This window comes from Salvelinus alpinus, chromosome 11, assembly GCF_045679555.1.
Source record: "Salvelinus alpinus chromosome 11, SLU_Salpinus.1, whole genome shotgun sequence".
Taxonomy (NCBI): domain Eukaryota; kingdom Metazoa; phylum Chordata; class Actinopteri; order Salmoniformes; family Salmonidae; genus Salvelinus; species Salvelinus alpinus.
In genome coordinates, this window is record NC_092096.1 from 72,548,030 (window position 1) to 72,572,996 (window position 24,967).

The window sequence follows — 24,967 nt, forward strand, 5'->3', positions numbered from 1 at the left end:
ACTCACGTATACAAGCTCTAACCTCACGTATACAAGCTCTAGCCTCACGCAGCTTTACTCACGTATACAAGCTCTAACCTCACGCATACAAGCTCTAGCCTCACGCAGCTTTACTCACGCATACTGTGCCAGGTTCCCCAACTTCTTCTCTGTCACGTAGTTGATGGGGATGTAGCCGTCCTCCCTGCATGTCAACAAACAACGGCATGTTCTGGATCAATAGTAGGGGACCAGCCATAGAACAAGGTCCAAAGACCAGCAAAGGCTCACACACACACACTCACACACACACACACACACACACACACACACACACACACACACAGTACTGACCCGTATTTGTTGCGGGCCTTGTACCAGTTGATGTCACATTTCTCCAGTATGAGGTATTCTTCTCCCTTGGTCAGAGTCAGGTCATGTGGTTCAGGACCATTGAAGTCATACAAGGCTATCACAACTTCCTGTTGCTCTTCCTCCTCCTCAACACCACCATCATCATCATCGTCATCGTCGTCATCAGGGTCGTGTACGGGAGGTGGGGGAGGGAGAGGCCGACGAGACTGGGGGAGGGAGGGAAGAGGGAGGGAGATGGAGGAGGAAGTTACATTTATTAACGTTGTCCTGTTTTGTTCAGCTTGTTGCTAGGTATGACTAGTTGTTTTTATGGCTTATTACTCATAGAAGAATATTACAACAAATATTCTAGAAAACAGAAGTGTGTGTGTGTGTGTGTGTGTGTGTGTGTGTGTGTGTGTGTGTGTGTGTGCGCGCGCGCGTGCGTGCGTGTCTACTTTTTCTGTGCTTTCGTTTCCAGGAATGGGGGGAAGGGGTTTCCTCGAAACTGAAAACAGAAAGAAGAAGATAAATGTTATCTCATTATTCAACAGATACAGAGAACCTGTCCTCCTGAGTGAGTGAGTGAGTGAGTGAGTGAGTGAGTGAGTGAGTGAGTGTGTGTGTGTGTGTGATGCGCAGGTTGACTCATAACCCGCTGTCCCTGTGGTTATATCCGAGGGGCGGGTGTCTGGCTAGTTTAAATAAAGACAAAACAATACCTTATAAATCCATTCTTGTGCAATTCATAACGTTGGATTCTAGCTAAACTTATTTATGTTACTCTACTAGAACTTATTGATTGAGGGAGGAATTCAGCTGTAGAACTAGGGAGGAGGGGGGAATTCAGCTGCAGATCTAGGGAGGAGGGAGGAATTCAGCTGCAGAACGAGGGAGGAGGGGGAATTCAGCTGCAGAACTAGGGAGGAGGGAGGAATTCAGCTGCAGAACGAGGGAGGAGGGAGGAATTCAGCTGCAGAACGAGGGAGGAGGGGGGAATTCAGCTGCAGAACTAGGGAGGAGGGAGGAATTCAGCTGCAGAACGAGGGAAGAGGGAGGAATTCAGCTGTAGAACTAGGGAGGAGGGGGGAATTCAGCTGTAGAACTAGGGAGGAGGGAGGAACTCAGCTGCAGAACTAGGGAGGAGGGGGGAATTCAGCTGTAGAACTAGGGAGGAGGGGGGAATTCAGCTGCAGAACGAGGGAGGAGGGGGGAACTCTGCTGCAGAACTAGAGAGGAGGGGGGAATTCAGCTGTAGAACTAGGGAGGAGGGGGGAATTCAGCTGCAGAACTAGGGAGGAGGGGGGAATTCAGCTGTAGAACTAGGGAGGAGGGGGGAATTCAGCTGTAGAACTAGGGAGGAGGGGGGAATTCAGCTGTAGAACTAGGGAGGAGGGGGGAATTCAGCTGCAGAACTAGAGAGGAGGGGGGAATTCAGCTGCAGAACTAGGGAGGAGGGGGGAATTCAGCTGCAGAACGAGGGAGGAGGGGGGAATTCAGCTGCAGAACGAGGGAGGAGGGGGGAATTCAGCTGCAGAACGAGGGAGGAGGGGGGAATTCAGCTGTAGAACTAGGGAGGAGAAGGGGAATTCAGCTGCAGAACTAGGGAGGAGGGGGGAATTCAGCTGCAGAACTAGGAAGGAGGGGGGAATTCAGCTGCAGAACTAGGAAGGAGGGGGGAACTCAGCTGTAGAACTAGGGAGGAGGGGGGAATTCAGCTGCCGAACTAGGGAGGAGGGGGGAATCCAGCTGTAGAACTAGGGGGGAATTCAGCTGCAGAACTAGAGAGGAGGGGGGAATTCAGCTGCAGAACTAGAGAGGAGGGGGGAATTCAGCTGTAGAACTAGGGAGGAGGGGGGAATTCAGCTGTAGAACTAGGGAGGAGGGGGGAATTCAGCTGTAGAACTAGGGAGGAGGGGGGAATTCAGCTGCAGAACGAGGGAGGAGGGGGGAATTCAGCTGCAGAACTAGGGAGGAGGGAGGAATTCAGCTGCAGAACGAGGGAGGAGGGGGAATTCAGCTGCAGAACTAGGGAGGAGGGAGGAATTCAGCTGCAGAACGAGGGAGGAGGGAGGAATTCAGCTGCAGAACGAGGGAGGAGGGGGGAATTCAGCTGCAGAACTAGGGAGGAGGGAGGAATTCAGCTGCAGAACGAGGGAAGAGGGAGGAATTCAGCTGTAGAACTAGGGAGGAGGGGGGAATTCAGCTGTAGAACTAGGGAGGAGGGAGGAACTCAGCTGCAGAACTAGGGAGGAGGGGGGAATTCAGCTGTAGAACTAGGGAGGAGGGGGGAATTCAGCTGCAGAACGAGGGAGGAGGGGGGAACTCTGCTGCAGAACTAGAGAGGAGGGGGGAATTCAGCTGTAGAACTAGGGAGGAGGGGGGAATTCAGCTGCAGAACTAGGGAGGAGGGGGGAATTCAGCTGTAGAACTAGGGAGGAGGGGGGAATTCAGCTGTAGAACTAGGGAGGAGGGGGGAATTCAGCTGTAGAACTAGGGAGGAGGGGGGAATTCAGCTGCAGAACTAGAGAGGAGGGGGGAATTCAGCTGCAGAACTAGGGAGGAGGGGGGAATTCAGCTGCAGAACGAGGGAGGAGGGGGGAATTCAGCTGCAGAACGAGGGAGGAGGGGGGAATTCAGCTGCAGAACGAGGGAGGAGGGGGGAATTCAGCTGTAGAACTAGGGAGGAGAAGGGGAATTCAGCTGCAGAACTAGGGAGGAGGGGGGAATTCAGCTGCAGAACTAGGAAGGAGGGGGGAATTCAGCTGCAGAACTAGGAAGGAGGGGGGAACTCAGCTGTAGAACTAGGGAGGAGGGGGGAATTCAGCTGCCGAACTAGGGAGGAGGGGGGAATCCAGCTGTAGAACTAGGGGGGAATTCAGCTGCAGAACTAGAGAGGAGGGGGGAATTCAGCTGCAGAACTAGAGAGGAGGGGGGAATTCAGCTGTAGAACTAGGGAGGAGGGGGGAATTCAGCTGTAGAACTAGGGAGGAGGGGGGAATTCAGCTGTAGAACTAGGGAGGAGGGGGGAATTCAGCTGCAGAACTAGGGAGGAGGGGGGAACTCAGCTGCAGAACTAGGGAGGAGGGAGGAATTCAGCTGCAGAACTAGGGAGGAGGGGGGAATTCAGCTGTAGAACTAGGGAGGAGGGGGGAATTCAGCTGCCGAACTAGGGAGGAGGGGGGAATCCAGCTGTAGAACTAGGGGGGAATTCAGCTGCAGAACTAGAGAGGAGGGGGGAATTCAGCTGCAGAACTAGAGAGGAGGGGGGAATTCAGCTGTAGAACTAGGGAGGAGGGGGGAATTCAGCTGTAGAACTAGGGAGGAGGGGGGAATTCAGCTGTAGAACTAGGGAGGAGGGGGGAATTCAGCTGCAGAACTAGGGAGGAGGGGGGAACTCAGCTGCAGAACTAGGGAGGAGGGAGGAATTCAGCTGCAGAACTAGGGAGGAGGGGGGAATTCAGCTGTAGAACTAGGGAGGAGGGGGGAATTCAGCTGTAGAACTAGGGAGGAGGGAGGAACTCAGCTGCAGAACTAGGGAGGAGGGGGGAACTCAGCTGCAGAACTAGGGAGGAGGGGGGAACTCAGCTGCAGAACTAGGGAGGAGGGAGGAATTCAGCTGTAGAACTAGGGAGGAGGGGGGAATTCAGCTGTAGAACTAGGGAGGAGGGAGGAACTCAGCTGCAGAACTAGGGAGGAGGGGGGAATTCAGCTGCAGAACTAGGGAGGAGGGGGGAACTCAGCTGCAGAACTAGGGAGGAGGGAGGAATTCAGCTGCAGAACTAGGGAGGAGGGGGGAATTCAGCTGTAGAACTAGGGAGGAGGGGGGAATTCAGCTGTAGAACTAGGGAGGAGGGGGGAATTCAGCTGTAGAACTAGGGAGGAGGGGGGAATTCAGCTGTAGAACTAGGGAGGAGGGAGGAACTCAGCTGCAGAACTAGGGAGGAGGGGGGAATTCAGCTGCAGAACTAGGGAGGAGGGGGGAACTCAGCTGCAGAACTAGGGAGGAGGGAGGAATTCAGCTGCAGAACTAGGGAGGAGGGGGGAATTCAGCTGTAGAACTAGGGAGGAGGGGGGAATTCAGCTGCAGAACTAGGGAGGAGGGAGGAATTCAGCTGCAGAACTAGGGAGGAGGGGGGGATTCAGCTGCAGAACTAGGGAGGAGGGGGGAATTCAGCTGCAGAACTAGGGAGGAGGGGGGAATTCAGCTGTAGAACTAGGGAGGAGGGGGGAATTCAGCTGCAGAACTAGGGAGGAGGGAGGAATTCAGCTGCAGAACTAGGAGGAGGGGGGAACTCAGCTGTAGAACTAGGGAGGAGGGGGGAATTCATCAGGACATGAACTCTACAAGGTGTTGAAAGCGTTCCACAGGAATCCTGGTCCATGTTAATTTATTTTATTTTAGTCAGTTAAGAACAAATTCTTATTTTCAACAACTGCCTAGGAACAGTGGGTTAACTGCCTTGTTCAGGGACAGAACGACAGATTTGTACCTTGTCAGCTCGGGGATTTGAACTGGCAACCTTTCAGTTACTAGTCCAACACTCTAACCACTAGGCTCTAACCACTAGGCTACCTGCCGCCCCAATGCTTCCCACAGTTGTGTCAAGTTGGCTGGATGTCCGTTGAGTGGTGGACCATTCTTGATACACAGGAAACTGTTGTGTGAAAAACGTTACAGTTCTTGAAAGGAACCGGTGCACATGACACCTACTACCACACCCCATTTCAAACACACAATCCAGGCTTAAAAATCCTTCTTTAACCTGTCTCTTCCCCTTCATCTACATGGATTGAAGTGGGTTTAACAAGTGACATCGAAAGGCTCTGGAGCAACGAACCGCCCTTGCTGTCTCTGCCTGGCCGGTTCCCCTCTCTCCACTGGGATTCTCTGCCTCTAACCCTATTACAGGGGCTGAGTCACTGGCTTACTGGTGCTCTTTCATGCCGTCCCTGGGAGGGGTGCGTCACTTGAGTGGGTTGAGTTACTGACGTGATCTTCCTGTCTGGGTTGGCGCCCCCCCCTTGGTTTGTGCTGTGGTGGAGATCTTTGTGGGCTATACTCTATACTCAGGATTGTAAGTTGGTGGTTGAAGATATCCCTCTAGTGGTGTGGGGGCTATGCTTTGGCAAAGTGGGTGGGGTTATATCCTTCCTGTTTGGCCCTGTCCGGGTGTTTCTTCTGATGGGGCCACAGTGTCTCCTGACCCCTCCTGTCTCAGCCTCCAGTATTTATGCTGCAGTAGTTTATGTGTCGGGGGGCTAGGGTCAGTTGGTTATACCTGGAGTACTTCTCCTATCTTATCCAGTGTCCTGTGTAAATTTAAGTATGCTCTCTCTAATTCTCTCGTTCTCTCTTTCTTTCTCTCTCTCGGAGAACCTGAGCCATAGGACCATACGTCACGGCAAACCGGGCATGATGACTCCTTGCTGTCCCCAGTCCGCCTGGCCTTGCTGCTATTCCAGTTTCAACTGTTCTGCCTGCGGTTATGGAACCCATACCTGTCCCAGACCTGCTGTTTTCAACTCTTAATGATCGGCTATGAAAAGCCAACTGATATTTATTCCTGATTATTATTTGACCATGCTTGTCATTTATGAACATTTTGAAAATCTTGGCTCTCTCTAATTCTCTCTTTCCTTCTCTCTCTCGGAGGACCTGAGCCCTAGGACCATACGTCAGGACTACCAGGCATGATGACTCCTTGCTGTCCCCAGTCCACCTGGCCTTGCTGCTATTCCAGTTTCAACTGTTCTGCCTGCGGTTATGGAACCGCCACCTGTCCCAGACCTGCTATTTTCAACTCTTAATGATCGGCTATGAAAAGCCAACTGAAAATTATTCATGATTATTATTTGACCATGCTTGTCACTTATGAATATTTTGAACATCTTGGCATAGTTCTGTTATAATCTCCACCCGGCACAGCCAGAAGAGGACTGGCCACCCCTCATAGCCTGGTTCCTCTCTAGGTTTCTTCCTAGGTTTTGGCCTTTCTAGGGAGTTTTTCCTAGCCACCGTGCTTCTACACCTGCATTGCTTGCTGTTTGGGGTTTTAGGCTGGGTTTCTGTACAGCACTTCGAGATATTAGCTGATGTACGAAGGGCTATATAAAATAAACTTGATTTGATTTGATTTGATAAGGAATCATAGGTTTCACCTGGATTCACCTGGTCAGTCTATATCGTGGAAAGAGCAGGTGTTCCTAATGTTTTGTTCACTCGGTGTAAATGTAGATCTTACTGTCTCCGAACAGGTTGTACTTCTCACATCCCAGGGCCAGTTTCTCTGTCTGACGACAGCACAGCCACACGCCCTCCAGCCAGAACTGAGGGTGAAACTTAGCAGCGATCACAGAGTTCTCCTTGATCTCTGGAACACAACAACAATTTATTTATGGATTTATAAGACATTTTGCAGGATGAAATCTCTTTAAAAAATGAATTAGTGACAAGAATAATATGGCAACTACAGTCGGATAATAATAACACTGAAATCATTATAATAATAAAAAGAGCACAACAAAGCTACTAATAGTCCTACCACTAATAAACACTACTACTAAACTACTAATAGGCCTATCACTAATAAATACTCCTGCTATGTCTACTAATAAAACTACTGCTACAACCACTAATACCACTAATAAAAACTACTGCTACAACTACTAATACCACTAATAAAACTACTGCTACAACTACTAATAAAAACTACTGCTACAACCACTAATACCACTAATAAAAACTACTGCTACAACTACTAATACCAATAATAAAACTACTGCTACAACTACTAATACCACTAATAAAAACTACTGCTACAACTACTGCTACAACTACTAATACCACTAATAAAACTACTGCTACAACTACTAATAAAAACTACTGCTACAACTACTAATACCACTAATAAAAACTACTGCTACAATTACTAATACCACTAATAAAAACTACTGCTACAATTACTAATACCACTAATACAAACTACTGCTACAACTACTAATACCACTAATAAAAACTACTGCTACAACTACTAATACCACTAATAAAAACTACTGCTACAATTACTAATACCACTAATAAAACTACTGCTACAATTACTAATACCACTAATAAAACTACTGCTACAACTACTAATACCACCAATACAACTACTGCTACAACTACTAATACCACTAATAAAAACTACTGCTACAACTACTAATACCACTAATAAAAACTACTGCTACAATTACTAATACCACTAATAAAACTACTGCTACAACTACTAATACCACCAATAAAACTACTGCTACAATTACTAATACCACTAATAAAAACTACTGCTACAACTACTAATACCACTAATAAAACTACTGCTACAACTACTAATAAAAACTACTGCTACAACTACTAATACCACTAATAAAAACTACTGCTACAACTACTAATACCACTAATAAAAACTACTGCTACAACTACTAATACCACTAATAAAACTACTGCTACAACTACTAATACCACTAATAAAAACTACTGCTACAACTACTAATACCACTAATAAAACTACTGCTACAACTACTAATACCACTAATAAAACTACTGCTACAACTACTAATAAAAACTACTGCTACAACTACTAATACCACTAATAAAAACTACTGCTACAATTACTAATACCACTAATAAAACTACTGCTACAATTACTAATACCACTAATAAAAACTACTGCTACAACTACTAATACCACTAATAAAAACTACTGCTACAATTACTAATACCACTAATAAAACTACTGCTACAACTACTAATACCACCAATAAAACTACTGCTACAACTACTAATACCACTAATAAAAACTACTGCTACAACTACTAATACCACTAATAAAAACTACTGCTACAATTACTAATACCACTAATAAAACTACTGCTACAACTACTAATACCACCAATAAAACTACTGCTACAATTACTAATACCACTAATAAAAACTACTGCTACAACTACTAATACCACTAATAAAACTACTGCTACAACTACTAATAAAAACTACTGCTACAACTACTAATACCACTAATAAAAACTACTGCTACAACTACTAATACCACTAATAAAAACTACTGCTACAACTACTAATACCACTAATAAAAACTACTGCTACAACTACTAATACCACTAATAAAAACTACTGCTACAACTACTAATACCACTAATAAAACTACTGCTACAACTACTAATAAAAACTACTGCTACAACTACTAATACCACTAATAAAAACTACTGCTACAACTACTAATACCACTAATAAAAACTACTGCTACAACTACTAATACCACTAATAAAAACTACTGCTACAACTACTAATACCACTAATAAAAACTACTGCTACAATTACTAATAAAACTACTGCTACAACTACTAATACCACTAATAAAACTACTGCTACAACTACTAATAAAAACTACTGCTACAACTACTAATACCACTAATAAAAACTACTGCTACAACTACTAATACCACTAATAAAAACTACTGCTACAACTACTAATACCACTAATAAAAACTACTGCTACAACTACTAATACCACTAATAAAACTACTGCTACAACTACTAATAAAAACTACTGCTACAACTACTAATACCACTAATAAAACTACTGCTACAACTACTAATACCACTAATAAAAACTACTGCTACAACTACTAATACCACTAATAAAACTACTGCTACAACTACTAATAAAAACTACTGCTACAACTACTAATACCACTAATAAAAACTACTGCTACAACTACTAATACCACTAATAAAACTACTGCTACAACTACTAATACCACTAATAAAACTACTGCTACAATTACTAATACCACTAATAAAAACTACTGCTACAACTACTAATACCACCAATAAAACTACTGCTACAACTACTAATACCACTAATAAAAACTACTGCTACAATTACTAATACCACTAATAAAAACTACTGCTACAACTACTAATACCACTAATAAAACTACTGCTACAACTACTAATACCACTAATAAAAACTACTGCTACAATTACTAATACCACTAATAAAAACTACTGCTACAACTACTAATACCACCAATAAAACTACTGCTACAACTACTAATACCACTAATAAAAACTACTGCTACAATTACTAATACCACTAATAAAACTACTGCTACAATTACTAATACCACTAATAAAAACTACTGCTACAACTACTAATACCACTAATAAAAACTACTGCTACAATTACTAATACCACTAATAAAACTACTGCTACAACTACTAATACCACCAATAAAACTACTGCTACAACTACTAACACCACTAATAAAACTACTGCTACAACTACTAATACCACTAATAAAAACTACTGCTACAATTACTAATACCACTAATAAAACTACTGCTACAACTACTAATACCACTAATAAAACTACTGCTACAACTACTAATAAAAACTACTGCTACAACTACTAATACCACTAATAAAAACTACTGCTACAACTACTAATACCACTAATAAAAACTACTGCTACAACTACTAATACCACTAATAAAAACTACTGCTACAACTACTAATACCACTAATAAAAACTACTGCTACAACTACTAATACCACTAATAAAACTACTGCTACAACTACTAATAAAAACTACTGCTACAACTACTAATACCACTAATAAAAACTACTGCTACAACTACTAATACCACTAATAAAAACTACTGCTACAACTACTAATACCACTAATAAAAACTACTGCTACAACTACTAATACCACTAATAAAACTACTGCTACAACTACTAATACCACTAATAAAACTACTGCTACAACTACTAATACCACTAATAAAAACTACTGCTACAATTACTAATACCACTAATAAAACTACTGCTACAATTACTAATACCACTAATAAAACTACTGCTACAACTACTAATACCACTAATAAAACTACTGCTACAACTACTAATAACACTAATAAAAACTACAACTACTAATACCACTAATAAAAACTACTGCTACAACTACTAATACCACTAATAAAAACTACTGCTACAACTACTAATACCACTAATAAAAACTACTGCTACAACTACTAATACCACTAATAAAAACTACTGCTACAACTACTAATACCACTAATAAAAACTACTGCTACAACTACTAATACCACTAATAAAACTACTGCTACAACTACTAATAAAAACTACTGCTACAACTACTAATACCACTAATAAAAACTACTGCTACAACTACTAATACCACTAATAAAAACTACTGCTACAACTACTAATACCACTAATAAAAACTACTGCTACAACTACTAATACCACTAATAAAAACTACTGCTACAACTACTAATACCACTAATAAAAACTACTGCTACAACTACTAATACCACTAATAAAAACTACTGCTACAACTACTAATACCACTAATAAAAACTACTGCTACAACTACTAATACCACTAATAAAAACTACTGCTACAACTACTAATACCACTAATAAAACTACTGCTACAACTACTAATACCACTAATAAAACTACTGCTACAACTACTAATACCACTAATAAAACTACTGCTACAACTACTAATACCACTAATAAAACTACTGCTACAACTACTAATAAAAACTACTGCTACAACTACTAATACCACTAATAAAAACTACTGCTACAACTACTAATACCACTAATAAAAACTACTGCTACAACTACTAATACCACTAATAAAAACTACTGCTACAACTACTAATACCACTAATAAAACTACTGCTACAACTACTAATAAAAACTACTGCTACAACTACTAATACCACTAATAAAAACTACTGCTACAATTACTAATACCACTAATAAAACTACTGCTACAATTACTAATACCACTAATAAAAACTACTGCTACAACTACTAATACCACTAATAAAAACTACTGCTACAATTACTAATACCACTAATAAAACTACTGCTACAACTACTAATACCACCAATAAAACTACTGCTACAACTACTAATACCACTAATAAAAACTACTGCTACAACTACTAATACCACTAATAAAAACTACTGCTACAATTACTAATACCACTAATAAAACTACTGCTACAACTACTAATACCACCAATAAAACTACTGCTACAATTACTAATACCACTAATAAAAACTACTGCTACAACTACTAATACCACTAATAAAACTACTGCTACAACTACTAATAAAAACTACTGCTACAACTACTAATACCACTAATAAAAACTACTGCTACAACTACTAATACCACTAATAAAAACTACTGCTACAACTACTAATACCACTAATAAAAACTACTGCTACAACTACTAATACCACTAATAAAAACTACTGCTACAACTACTAATACCACTAATAAAACTACTGCTACAACTACTAATAAAAACTACTGCTACAACTACTAATACCACTAATAAAAACTACTGCTACAACTACTAATACCACTAATAAAAACTACTGCTACAACTACTAATACCACTAATAAAAACTACTGCTACAACTACTAATACCACTAATAAAAACTACTGCTACAATTACTAATAAAACTACTGCTACAACTACTAATACCACTAATAAAACTACTGCTACAACTACTAATACCACTAATAAAACTACTGCTACAACTACTAATAAAAACTACTGCTACAACTACTAATACCACTAATAAAAACTACTGCTACAACTACTAATACCACTAATAAAAACTACTGCTACAACTACTAATACCACTAATAAAAACTACTGCTACAACTACTAATACCACTAATAAAACTACTGCTACAACTACTAATAAAAACTACTGCTACAACTACTAATACCACTAATAAAACTACTGCTACAACTACTAATACCACTAATAAAACTACTGCTACAACTACTAATACCACTAATAAAACTACTGCTACAACTACTAATAAAAACTACTGCTACAACTACTAATACCACTAATAAAAACTACTGCTACAACTACTAATACCACTAATAAAACTACTGCTACAACTACTAATACCACTAATAAAACTACTGCTACAATTACTAATACCACTAATAAAAACTACTGCTACAACTACTAATACCACCAATAAAACTACTGCTACAACTACTAATACCACTAATAAAAACTACTGCTACAATTACTAATACCACTAATAAAAACTACTGCTACAACTACTAATACCACTAATAAAACTACTGCTACAACTACTAATACCACTAATAAAAACTACTGCTACAATTACTAATACCACTAATAAAAACTACTGCTACAACTACTAATACCACCAATAAAACTACTGCTACAACTACTAATACCACTAATAAAAACTACTGCTACAATTACTAATACCACTAATAAAACTACTGCTACAATTACTAATACCACTAATAAAAACTACTGCTACAACTACTAATACCACTAATAAAAACTACTGCTACAATTACTAATACCACTAATAAAACTACTGCTACAACTACTAATACCACCAATAAAACTACTGCTACAACTACTAACACCACTAATAAAACTACTGCTACAACTACTAATACCACTAATAAAAACTACTGCTACAATTACTAATACCACTAATAAAACTACTGCTACAACTACTAATACCACTAATAAAACTACTGCTACAACTACTAATAAAAACTACTGCTACAACTACTAATACCACTAATAAAAACTACTGCTACAACTACTAATACCACTAATAAAAACTACTGCTACAACTACTAATACCACTAATAAAAACTACTGCTACAACTACTAATACCACTAATAAAAACTACTGCTACAACTACTAATACCACTAATAAAACTACTGCTACAACTACTAATAAAAACTACTGCTACAACTACTAATACCACTAATAAAAACTACTGCTACAACTACTAATACCACTAATAAAAACTACTGCTACAACTACTAATACCACTAATAAAAACTACTGCTACAACTACTAATACCACTAATAAAAACTACTGCTACAACTACTAATACCACTAATAAAACTACTGCTACAATTACTAATACCACTAATAAAACTACTGCTACAACTACTAATACCACTAATAAAAACTACTGCTACAATTACTAATACCACTAATAAAACTACTGCTACAACTACTAATACCACTAATAAAACTACTGCTACAACTACTAATACCACTAATAAAACTACTGCTACAACTACTAATAACACTAATAAAAACTACAACTACTAATACCACTAATAAAAACTACTGCTACAACTACTAATACCACTAATAAAAACTACTGCTACAACTACTAATACCACTAATAAAAACTACTGCTACAACTACTAATACCACTAATAAAAACTACTGCTACAACTACTAATACCACTAATAAAAACTACTGCTACAACTACTAATACCACTAATAAAACTACTGCTACAACTACTAATAAAAACTACTGCTACAACTACTAATACCACTAATAAAAACTACTGCTACAACTACTAATACCACTAATAAAAACTACTGCTACAACTACTAATACCACTAATAAAAACTACTGCTACAACTACTAATACCACTAATAAAAACTACTGCTACAACTACTAATACCACTAATAAAACTACTGCTACAACTACTAATAAAAACTACTGCTACAACTACTAATACCACTAATAAAAACTACTGCTACAACTACTAATACCACTAATAAAAACTACTGCTACAACTACTAATACCACTAATAAAAACTACTGCTACAACTACTAATACCACTAATAAAACTACTGCTACAACTACTAATACCACTAATAAAACTACTGCTACAACTACTAATACCACTAATAAAACTACTGCTACAACTACTAATACCACTAATAAAACTACTGCTACAACTACTAATAAAAACTACTGCTACAACTACTAATACCACTAATAAAAACTACTGCTACAACTACTAATACCACTAATAAAAACTACTGCTACAACTACTAATACCACTAATAAAAACTACTGCTACAACTACTAATACCACTAATAAAACTACTGCTACAACTACTAATACCACTAATAAAAACTACTGCTACAATTACTAATACCACTAATAAAACTACTGCTACAACTACTAATACCACTAATAAAACTACTGCTACAACTACTAATACCACTAATAAAAACTACTGCTACAACTACTAATACCACTAATAAAAACTACTGCTACAACTACTAATACCACTAATAAAACTACTGCTACAACTACTAATACCACTAATAAAACTACTGCTACAACTACTAATACCACTAATAAAACTACTGCTACAACTACTAATACCACTAATAAAACTACTGCTACAACTACTAATAAAAACTACTGCTACAACTACTAATACCACTAATAAAAACTACTGCTACAACTACTAATACCACTAATAAAACTACTGCTACAACTACTAATACCACTAATAAAACTACTGCTACAACCACTAATACCACTAATAAAACTACTGCTACAACTACTAATACCACTAATAAAAACTACTGCTACAATTACTAATACCACTAATAAAACTACAACTACTAATACCACTAATAAAACTACAGCTACAACTACTAATACCACAAATAAAACTACAACTACTAATACCACTAATAAAAACTACTGCTACAACTACTAATACCACTAATAAAAACTACTGCTACAATTACTAATACCACTAATAAAACTACTGCTACAACTACTAATACCACTAATAAAACTACTGCTACAATTACTAATACCACTAATAAAAACTACTGCTACAACTACTAATACCACTAATAAAAACTACTGCTACAACTACTAATACCACTAATAAAACTACAACTACTAATACCACTAATAAAACTACTGCTACAACTACTAATACCACTAATAAAAACTACTTCTACAACTACTAATACCACTAATAAAACTACAACTACTAATAAAAACGACTGCTACAACTACTAATACCACTAATAAAAACTACTGCTACAACTACTAATACCACTAATAAAAACTACTGCTACAACTACTAATAAAAACTACTGCTACAACTACTAATACCACTAATAAAACTACTGCTACAACTACAAATACCAATAATAAAAAATACTGCTACAACTACTAATAAAAACTACTGCTACAACTACTAATACCACTAATAAAACTACTGCTACAACCACTAATACCACTAATAAAACTACTGCTACAACTACTAATACCACTAATAAAACTACTGCTACAACTACTAATACCACTAATAAAAACTACTGCTACAATTACTAATACCACTAATAAAACTACTGCTACAACTACTAATAAAAACTACTGCTACAACTACTAATACCACTAATAAAAACTACTGCTACAACTACTATTACCACTAATAAAAACTACTGCTACAACTACTAATACCACTAATAAAAACTACTGCTACAACTACTAATACCACTAATAAAAACTACTGCTACAACTACTAATACCACTAATAAAACTACTGCTACAACTACTAATAAAAACTACTGCTACAACTACTAATACTACTAATAAAAACTACTGCTACAACTACTAATACCACTAATAAAAACTACTGCTACAACTACTAATACCACTAATAAAAACTACTGCTACAACTACTAATACCACTAATAAAAACTACTGCTACAACTACTAATACCACTAATAAAACTACTGCTACAACTACTAATACCACTAATAAAACTACTGCTACAACTACTAATACCACTAATAAAACTACTGCTACAACTACTAATACCACTAATAAAACTACTGCTACAACTACTAATAAAAACTACTGCTACAACTACTAATACCACTAATAAAAACTAGTGCTACAACTACTAATACCACTAATAAAAACTACTGCTACAACTACTAATACCACTAATAAAAACTACTGCTACAACTACTAATACCACTAATAAAACTACTGCTACAATTACTAATACCACTAATAAAACTACTGCTACAACTACTAATACCACTAATAAAAACTACTGCTACAATTACTAATACCACTAATAAAACTACTGCTACAACTACTAATACCACTAATAAAAACTACAACTACTAATACCACTAATAAAAACTACTGCTACAACTACTAATACCACTAATAAAAACTACTGCTACAACTACTAATACCACTAATAAAAACTACTGCTACAACTACTAATACCACTAATAAAAACTACTGCTACAACTACTAATACCACTAATAAAAACTACTGCTACAACTACTAATACCACTAATAAAACTACTGCTACAACTACTAATACCACTAATAAAACTACTGCTACAATTACTAATACCACTAATAAAACTACTGCTACAACTACTAATACCACTAATAAAAACTACTGCTACAATTACTAATACCACTAATAAAACTACTGCTACAACTACTAATACCACTAATAAAAACTACAACTACTAATACCACTAATAAAAACTACTGCTACAACTACTAATACCACTAATAAAAACTACTGCTACAACTACTAATACCACTAATAAAAACTACTGCTACAACTACTAATACCACTAATAAAAACTACTGCTACAACTACTAATACCACTAATAAAAACTACTGCTACAACTACTAATACCACTAATAAAAACTACTGCTACAACTACTAATACCACTAATAAAACTACTGCTACAACTACTAATAAAAACTACTGCTACAACTACTAATACCACTAATAAAAACTACTGCTACAACTACTAATACCACTAATAAAAACTACTGCTACAACTACTAATAAAAACTACTGCTACAACTACTAATACCACTAATAAAAACTACTGCTACAACTACTAATACCACTAATAAAACTACTGCTACAACTACTAATAAAAACTACTGCTACAACTACTAATACCACTAATAAAAACTACTGCTACAACTACTAATACCACTAATAAAACTACTGCTACAACTACTAATAAAAACTACTGCTACAACTACTAATACCACTAATAAAAACTACTGCTACAACTACTAATACCACTAATAAAAACTACTGCTACAACTACTAATACCACTAATAAAAACTACTGCTACAACTACTAATACCACTAATAAAACTACTGCTACAACTACTAATACCACTAATAAAACTACTGCTACAACTACTAATACCACTAATAAAACTACTGCTACAACTACTAATACCACTAATAAAACTACTGCTACAACTACTAATAAAAACTACTGCTACAACTACTAATACCACTAATAAAAACTACTGCTACAACTACTAATACCACTAATAAAAACTACTGCTACAACTACTAATACCACTAATAAAAACTACTGCTACAACTACTAATACCACTAATAAAACTACTGCTACAACTACTAATACCACTAATAAAACTACTGCTACAATTACTAATACCACTAATAAAACTACTGCTACAACTACTAATACCACTAATAAAAACTACTGCTACAATTACTAATACCACTAATAAAACTACTGCTACAACTACTAATACCACTAATAAAACTACTGCTACAACTACTAATAACACTAATAAAAACTACAACTACTAATACCACTAATAAAAACTACTGCTACAACTACTAATACCACTAATAAAAACTACTGCTACAACTACTAATACCACTAATAAAAACTACTGCTACAACTACTAATACCACTAATAAAAACTACTGCTACAACTACTAATACCACTAATAAAAACTACTGCTACAACTACTAATACCACTAATAAAACTACTGCTACAACTACTAATAAAAACTACTGCTACAACTACTAATACCACTAATAAAAACTACTGCTACAACTACTAATACCACTAATAAAAACTACTGCTACAACTACTAATAAAAACTACTGCTACAACTACTAATACCACTACTAAAAACTACTGCTACAACTACTAATACCACTAATAAAACTACTGCTACAACTACTAATAAAAACTACTGCTACAACTACTAATACCACTAATAAAAACTACTGCTACAACTACTAATACCACTAATAAAACTACTGCTACAACTACTAATAAAAACTACTGCTACAACTACTAATACCACTAATAAAAACTACTGCTACAACTACTAATACCACTAATAAAAACTACTGCTACAACTACTAATACCACTAATAAAAACTACTGCTACAACTACTAATACCACTAATAAAACTACTGCTACAACTACTAATACCACTAATAAAACTACTGCTACAACTACTAATACCACTAATAAAACTACTGCTACAACTACTAATACCACTAATAAAACTACTGCTACAACTACTAATAAAAACTACTGCTACAACTACTAATACCACTAATAAAAACTACTGCTACAACTACTAATACCACTAATAAAAACTACTGCTACAACTACTAATACCACTAATAAAAACTACTGCTACAACTACTAATACCACTAATAAAACTACTGCTACAACTACTAATACCACTAATAAAAACTACTGCTACAATTACTAATACCACTAATAAAACTACTGCTACAACTACTAATACCACTAATAAAACTACTGCTACAACTACTAATACCACTAATAAAAACTACTGCTACAACTACTAATACCACTAATAAAAACTACTGCTACAACTACTAATACCACTAATAAAACTACTGCTACAACTACTAATACCACTAATAAAACTACTGCTACAACTACTAATACCACTAATAAAACTACTGCTACAACTACTAATACCACTAATAAAACTACTGCTACAACTACTAATAAAAACTACTGCTACAACTACTAATACCACTAATAAAAACTACTGCTACAACTACTAATACCACTAATAAAACTACTGCTACAACTACTAATACCACTAATAAAACTACTGCTACAACCACTAATACCACTAATAAAACTACTGCTACAACTACTAATACCACTAATAAAAACTACTGCTACAATTACTAATACCACTAATAAAACTACAACTACTAATACCACTAATAAAACTACAGCTACAACTACTAATACCACAAATAAAACTACAACTACTAATACCACTAATAAAAACTACTGCTACAACTACTAATACCACTAATAAAAACTACTGCTACAATTACTAATACCACTAATAAAACTACTGCTACAACTACTAATACCACTAATAAAACTACTGCTACAATTACTAATACCACTAATAAAAACTACTGCTACAACTACTAATACCACTAATAAAAACTACTGCTACAACTACTAATACCACTAATAAAACTACAACTACTAATACCACTAATAAAACTACTGCTACAACTACTAATACCACTAATAAAAACTACTTCTACAACTACTAATACCACTAATAAAACTACAACTACTAATAAAAACGACTGCTACAACTACTAATACCACTAATAAAAACTACTGCTACAACTACTAATACCACTAATAAAAACTACTGCTACAACTACTAATAAAAACTACTGCTACAACTACTAATACCACTAATAAAACTACTGCTACAACTACTAATACCACTAATAAAAACTACTGCTACAACTACTAATAAAAACTACTGCTACAACTACTAATACCACTAATAAAACTACTGCTACAACCACTAATACCACTAATAAAACTACTGCTACAACTACTAATACCACTAATAAAAACTACTGCTACAACTACTAATACCACTAATAAAAACTACTGCTACAATTACTAATACCACTAATAAAACTACTGCTACAACTACTAATACCACTAATAAAACTACAACTACTAATACCACTAATAAAAACTACTGCTACAACTACTAATACCACTAATAAAAACTACTGCTACAATTACTAATACCACTAATAAAACTACTGCTACAACTACTAATACCACTAATAAAACTACTGCTACAATTACTAATACCACTAATAAAAACTACTGCTACAACTACTAATACCACTAATAAAAACTACTGCTACAACTACTAATACCACTAATAAAACTACAACTACTAATACCACTAATAAAACTACTGCTACAACTACTAATACCACTAATAAAAACTACTGCTACAACTACTAATACCACTAATAAAACTACAACTACTAATAAAAACGACTGCTACAACTACTAATACCACTAATAAAAACTACTGCTACAACTACTAATACCACTAATAAAAACTACTGCTACAACTACTAATAAAAACTACTGCTACAACTACTAATACCACTAATAAAAACTACTGCTACAACTACTAATACCACTAATAAAAACTACTGCTACAACTACTAATAAAAACTACTGCTACAACTACTAATACCACTAATAAAACTACTGCTACAACCACTAATACCACTAATAAAACTACTGCTACAACTACTAATACCACTAATAAAAACTACTGCTACAACTACTAATACCACTAATAAAAACTACTGCTACAACTACTAATACCACTAATAAAAACTACTGCTACAACCACTAATACCACTAATAAAACTACTGCTACAACTACTAATACCACTAATAAAAACTACTGCTACAACTACTAATACCACTAATAAAAACTACTGCTACAATTACTAATAAAACTACTGCTACAACTACTAATACCACTAATAAAACTACTGCTACAACTACTAATAAAAACTACTGCTACAACTACTAATACCACTAATAAAAACTACTGCTACAACTACTAATACCACTAATAAAAACTACTGCTACAACTACTAATACCACTAATAAAACTACTGCTACAACTACTAATAAAAACTACTGCTACAACTACTAATACCACTAATAAAACTACTGCTACAACTACTAATACCACTAATAAAACTACTGCTACAACTACTAATACCACTAATAAAACTACTGCTACAACTACTAATAAAAACTACTGCTACAACTACTAATACCACTAATAAAAACTACTGCTACAACTACTAATACCACCAATAAAACTACTGCTACAACTACTAATACCACTAATAAAAACTACTGCTACAATTACTAATACCACTAATAAAACTACTGCTACAATTACTAATACCACTAATAAAAACTACTGCTACAACTACTAATACCACTAATAAAAACTACTGCTACAATTACTAATACCACTAATAAAACTACTGCTACAACTACTAATACCACCAATAAAACTACTGCTACAACTACTAATACCACTAATAAAACTACTGCTACAACTACTAATACCACTAATAAAAACTACTGCTACAATTACTAATACCACTAATAAAACTACTGCTACAACTACTAATACCACTAATAAAAACTACTGCTACAACTACTAATAAAAACTACTGCTACAACTACTAATACCACTAATAAAACTACTGCTACAACCACTAATACCACTAATAAAACTACTGCTACAACTACTAATACCACTAATAAAAACTACTGCTACAACTACTAATACCACTAATAAAAACTACTGCTACAACTACTAATACCACTAATAAAAACTACTGCTACAACCACTAATACCACTAATAAAACTACTGCTACAACTACTAATACCACTAATAAAACTACTGCTACAACTACTAATACCACTAATAAAACTACTGCTACAATTACTAATACCACTAATAAAACTACAACTACTAATACCACTAATAAAACTACTGCTACAACTACTAATACCACAAATAAAACTACACCTACTAATACCACTAATAAAAACTACTGCTACAACTACTAATACCACTAATAAAAACTACTGCTACAATTACTAATACCACTAATAAAACTACTGCTACAACTACTAATACAACTAATAAAACTACTGCTACAATTACTAATACCACTAATAAAAACTACTGCTACAACTACTAATACCACTAATAAAAACTACTGCTACAACTACTAATACCACTAATAAAACTACAACTACTAATACCACTAATAAAACTACTGCTACAACTACTAATACCACTAATAAAAACTACTGCTACAACTACTAATACCACTAATAAAACTACAACTACTAATAAAAACGACTGCTACAACTACTAATACCACTAATAAAAACTACTGCTACAACTACTAATACCACTAATAAAAACTACTGCTACAACTACTAATAAAAACTACTGCTACAACTACTAATACCACTAATAAAACTACTGCTACAACTACTAATACCACTAATAAAAACTACTGCTACAATTACTAATACCACTAATAAAAACTACTGCTACAACTACTAATACCACTAATAAAAACTACTGCTACAACTACTAATACCACTAATAAAAACTACTGCTACAATTACTAATACCACTAATAAAAACTACTGCTACAACTACTAATACCACCAATAAAACTACTGCTACAACTACTAATACCACTAATAAAAACTACTGCTACAATTACTAATACCACTAATAAAACTACTGCTACAATTACTAATACCACTAATAAAAACTACTGCTACAACTACTAATACCACTAATAAAAACTACTGCTACAATTACTAATAAAACTACTGCTACAACTACTAATACCACTAATAAAACTACTGCTACAACTACTAATAAAAACTACTGCTACAACTACTAATACCACTAATAAAAACTACTGCTACAACTACTAATACCACTAATAAAAACTACTGCTACAACTACTAATACCACTAATAAAAACTACTGCTACAACTACTAATACCACTAATAAAACTACTGCTACAACTACTAATACCACTAATAAAACTACTGCTACAACTACTAATACCACTAATAAAACTACTGCTACAACTACTAATACCACTAATAAAACTACTGCTACAACTACTAATAAAAACTACTGCTACAACTACTAATACCACTAATAAAACTACTGCTACAACTACTAATACCACTAATAAAAACTACTGCTACAATTACTAATACCACTAATAAAAACTACTGCTACAACTACTAATACCACCAATAAAACTACTGCTACAACTACTAATACCACTAATAAAAACTACTGCTACAATTACTAATACCACTAATAAAACTACTGCTACAATTACTAATACCACTAATAAAAACTACTGCTACAACTACTAATACCACTAATAAAAACTACTGCTACAATTACTAATACCACTAATAAAACTACTGCTACAACTACTAATACCACCAATAAAACTACTGCTACAACTACTAATACCACTAATAAAACTACTGCTACAACTACTAATACCACTAATAAAAACTACTGCTACAATTACTAATACCACTAATAAAACTACTGCTACAACTACTAATACCACTAATAAAACTACTGCTACAACTACTAATAAAAACTACTGCTACAACTACTAATACCACTAATAAAAACTACTGCTACAACTACTAATACCACTAATAAAAACTACTGCTACAACTACTAATACCACTAATAAAAACTACTGCTACAACTACTAATACCACTAATAAAAACTACTGCTACAACTACTAATACCACTAATAAAAACTACTGCTACAACTACTAATACCACTAATAAAACTACTGCTACAACTACTAATAAAAACTACTGCTACAACTACTAATACCACTAATAAAAACTACTGCTACAATTACTAATACCACTAATAAAACTACTGCTACAACTACTAATACCACTAATAAAACTACTGCTACAACTACTAATAACACTAATAAAAACTACAACTACTAATACCACTAATAAAAACTACTGCTACAACTACTAATACCACTAATAAAAACTACTGCTACAACTACTAATACCACTAATAAAAACTACTGCTACAACTACTAATACCACTAATAAAAACTACTGCTACAACTACTAATACCACTAATAAAAACTACTGCTACAACTACTAATACCACTAATAAAAACTACTGCTACAACTACTAATACCACTAATAAAACTACTGCTACAACTACTAATAAAAACTACTGCTACAACTACTAATACCACTAATAAAAACTACTGCTACAATTACTAATACCACTAATAAAAACTACTGCTACAATTACTAATACCACTAATAAAACTACTGCTACAATTACTAATACCACTAATAAAAACTACTGCTACAACTACTAATACCACTAATAAAAACTACTGCTACAATTACTAATACCACTAATAAAACTACTGCTACAACTACTAATACCACCAATAAAACTACTGCTACAACTACTAATACCACTAATAAAACTACTGCTACAACTACTAATACCACTAATAAAAACTACTGCTACAATTACTAATACCACTAATAAAACTACTGCTACAACTACTAATACCACTAATAAAAACTACTGCTACAACTACTAATAAAAACTACTGCTACAACTACTAATACCACTAATAAAACTACTGCTACAACCACTAATACCACTAATAAAACTACTGCTACAACTACTAATACCACTAATAAAAACTACTGCTACAACTACTAATACCACTAATAAAAACTACTGCTACAACTACTAATAAAAACTACTGCTACAACTACTAATAAAAACTACTGCTACAACTACTAATACCACTAATAAAACTACTGCTACAACTACTAATACCACTAATAAAAACTACTGC

General features: G+C 35.4%; 1 protein-coding gene across 5 annotated transcripts in view; it reads right to left on the reverse strand.

Moving 5' to 3' along the window:
- The window catches only part of LOC139534760 (tyrosine-protein kinase Tec-like), a 114,720-nt gene that overhangs the window by 33,346 nt on the left and 56,407 nt on the right, over positions 1 to 24,967 (reverse strand). For all 5 annotated transcript variants that reach the window (XR_011667006.1, XR_011667007.1, XR_011667008.1 and 2 more), the window contains 4 exons: positions 6,579 to 6,707; positions 792 to 841; positions 334 to 560; positions 119 to 184 (listed from right to left, as the gene is read on the reverse strand). Coding sequence is in view for 2 of the 5 variants with exons in the window: in XM_071334186.1 (XP_071190287.1) it covers positions 119 to 184; positions 334 to 560; positions 792 to 841; positions 6,579 to 6,707 (472 nt within the window). In the remaining 3 variants the exon portion in view is untranslated. The remainder of the gene's footprint in view (positions 1 to 118; positions 185 to 333; positions 561 to 791; positions 842 to 6,578; positions 6,708 to 24,967) is intronic.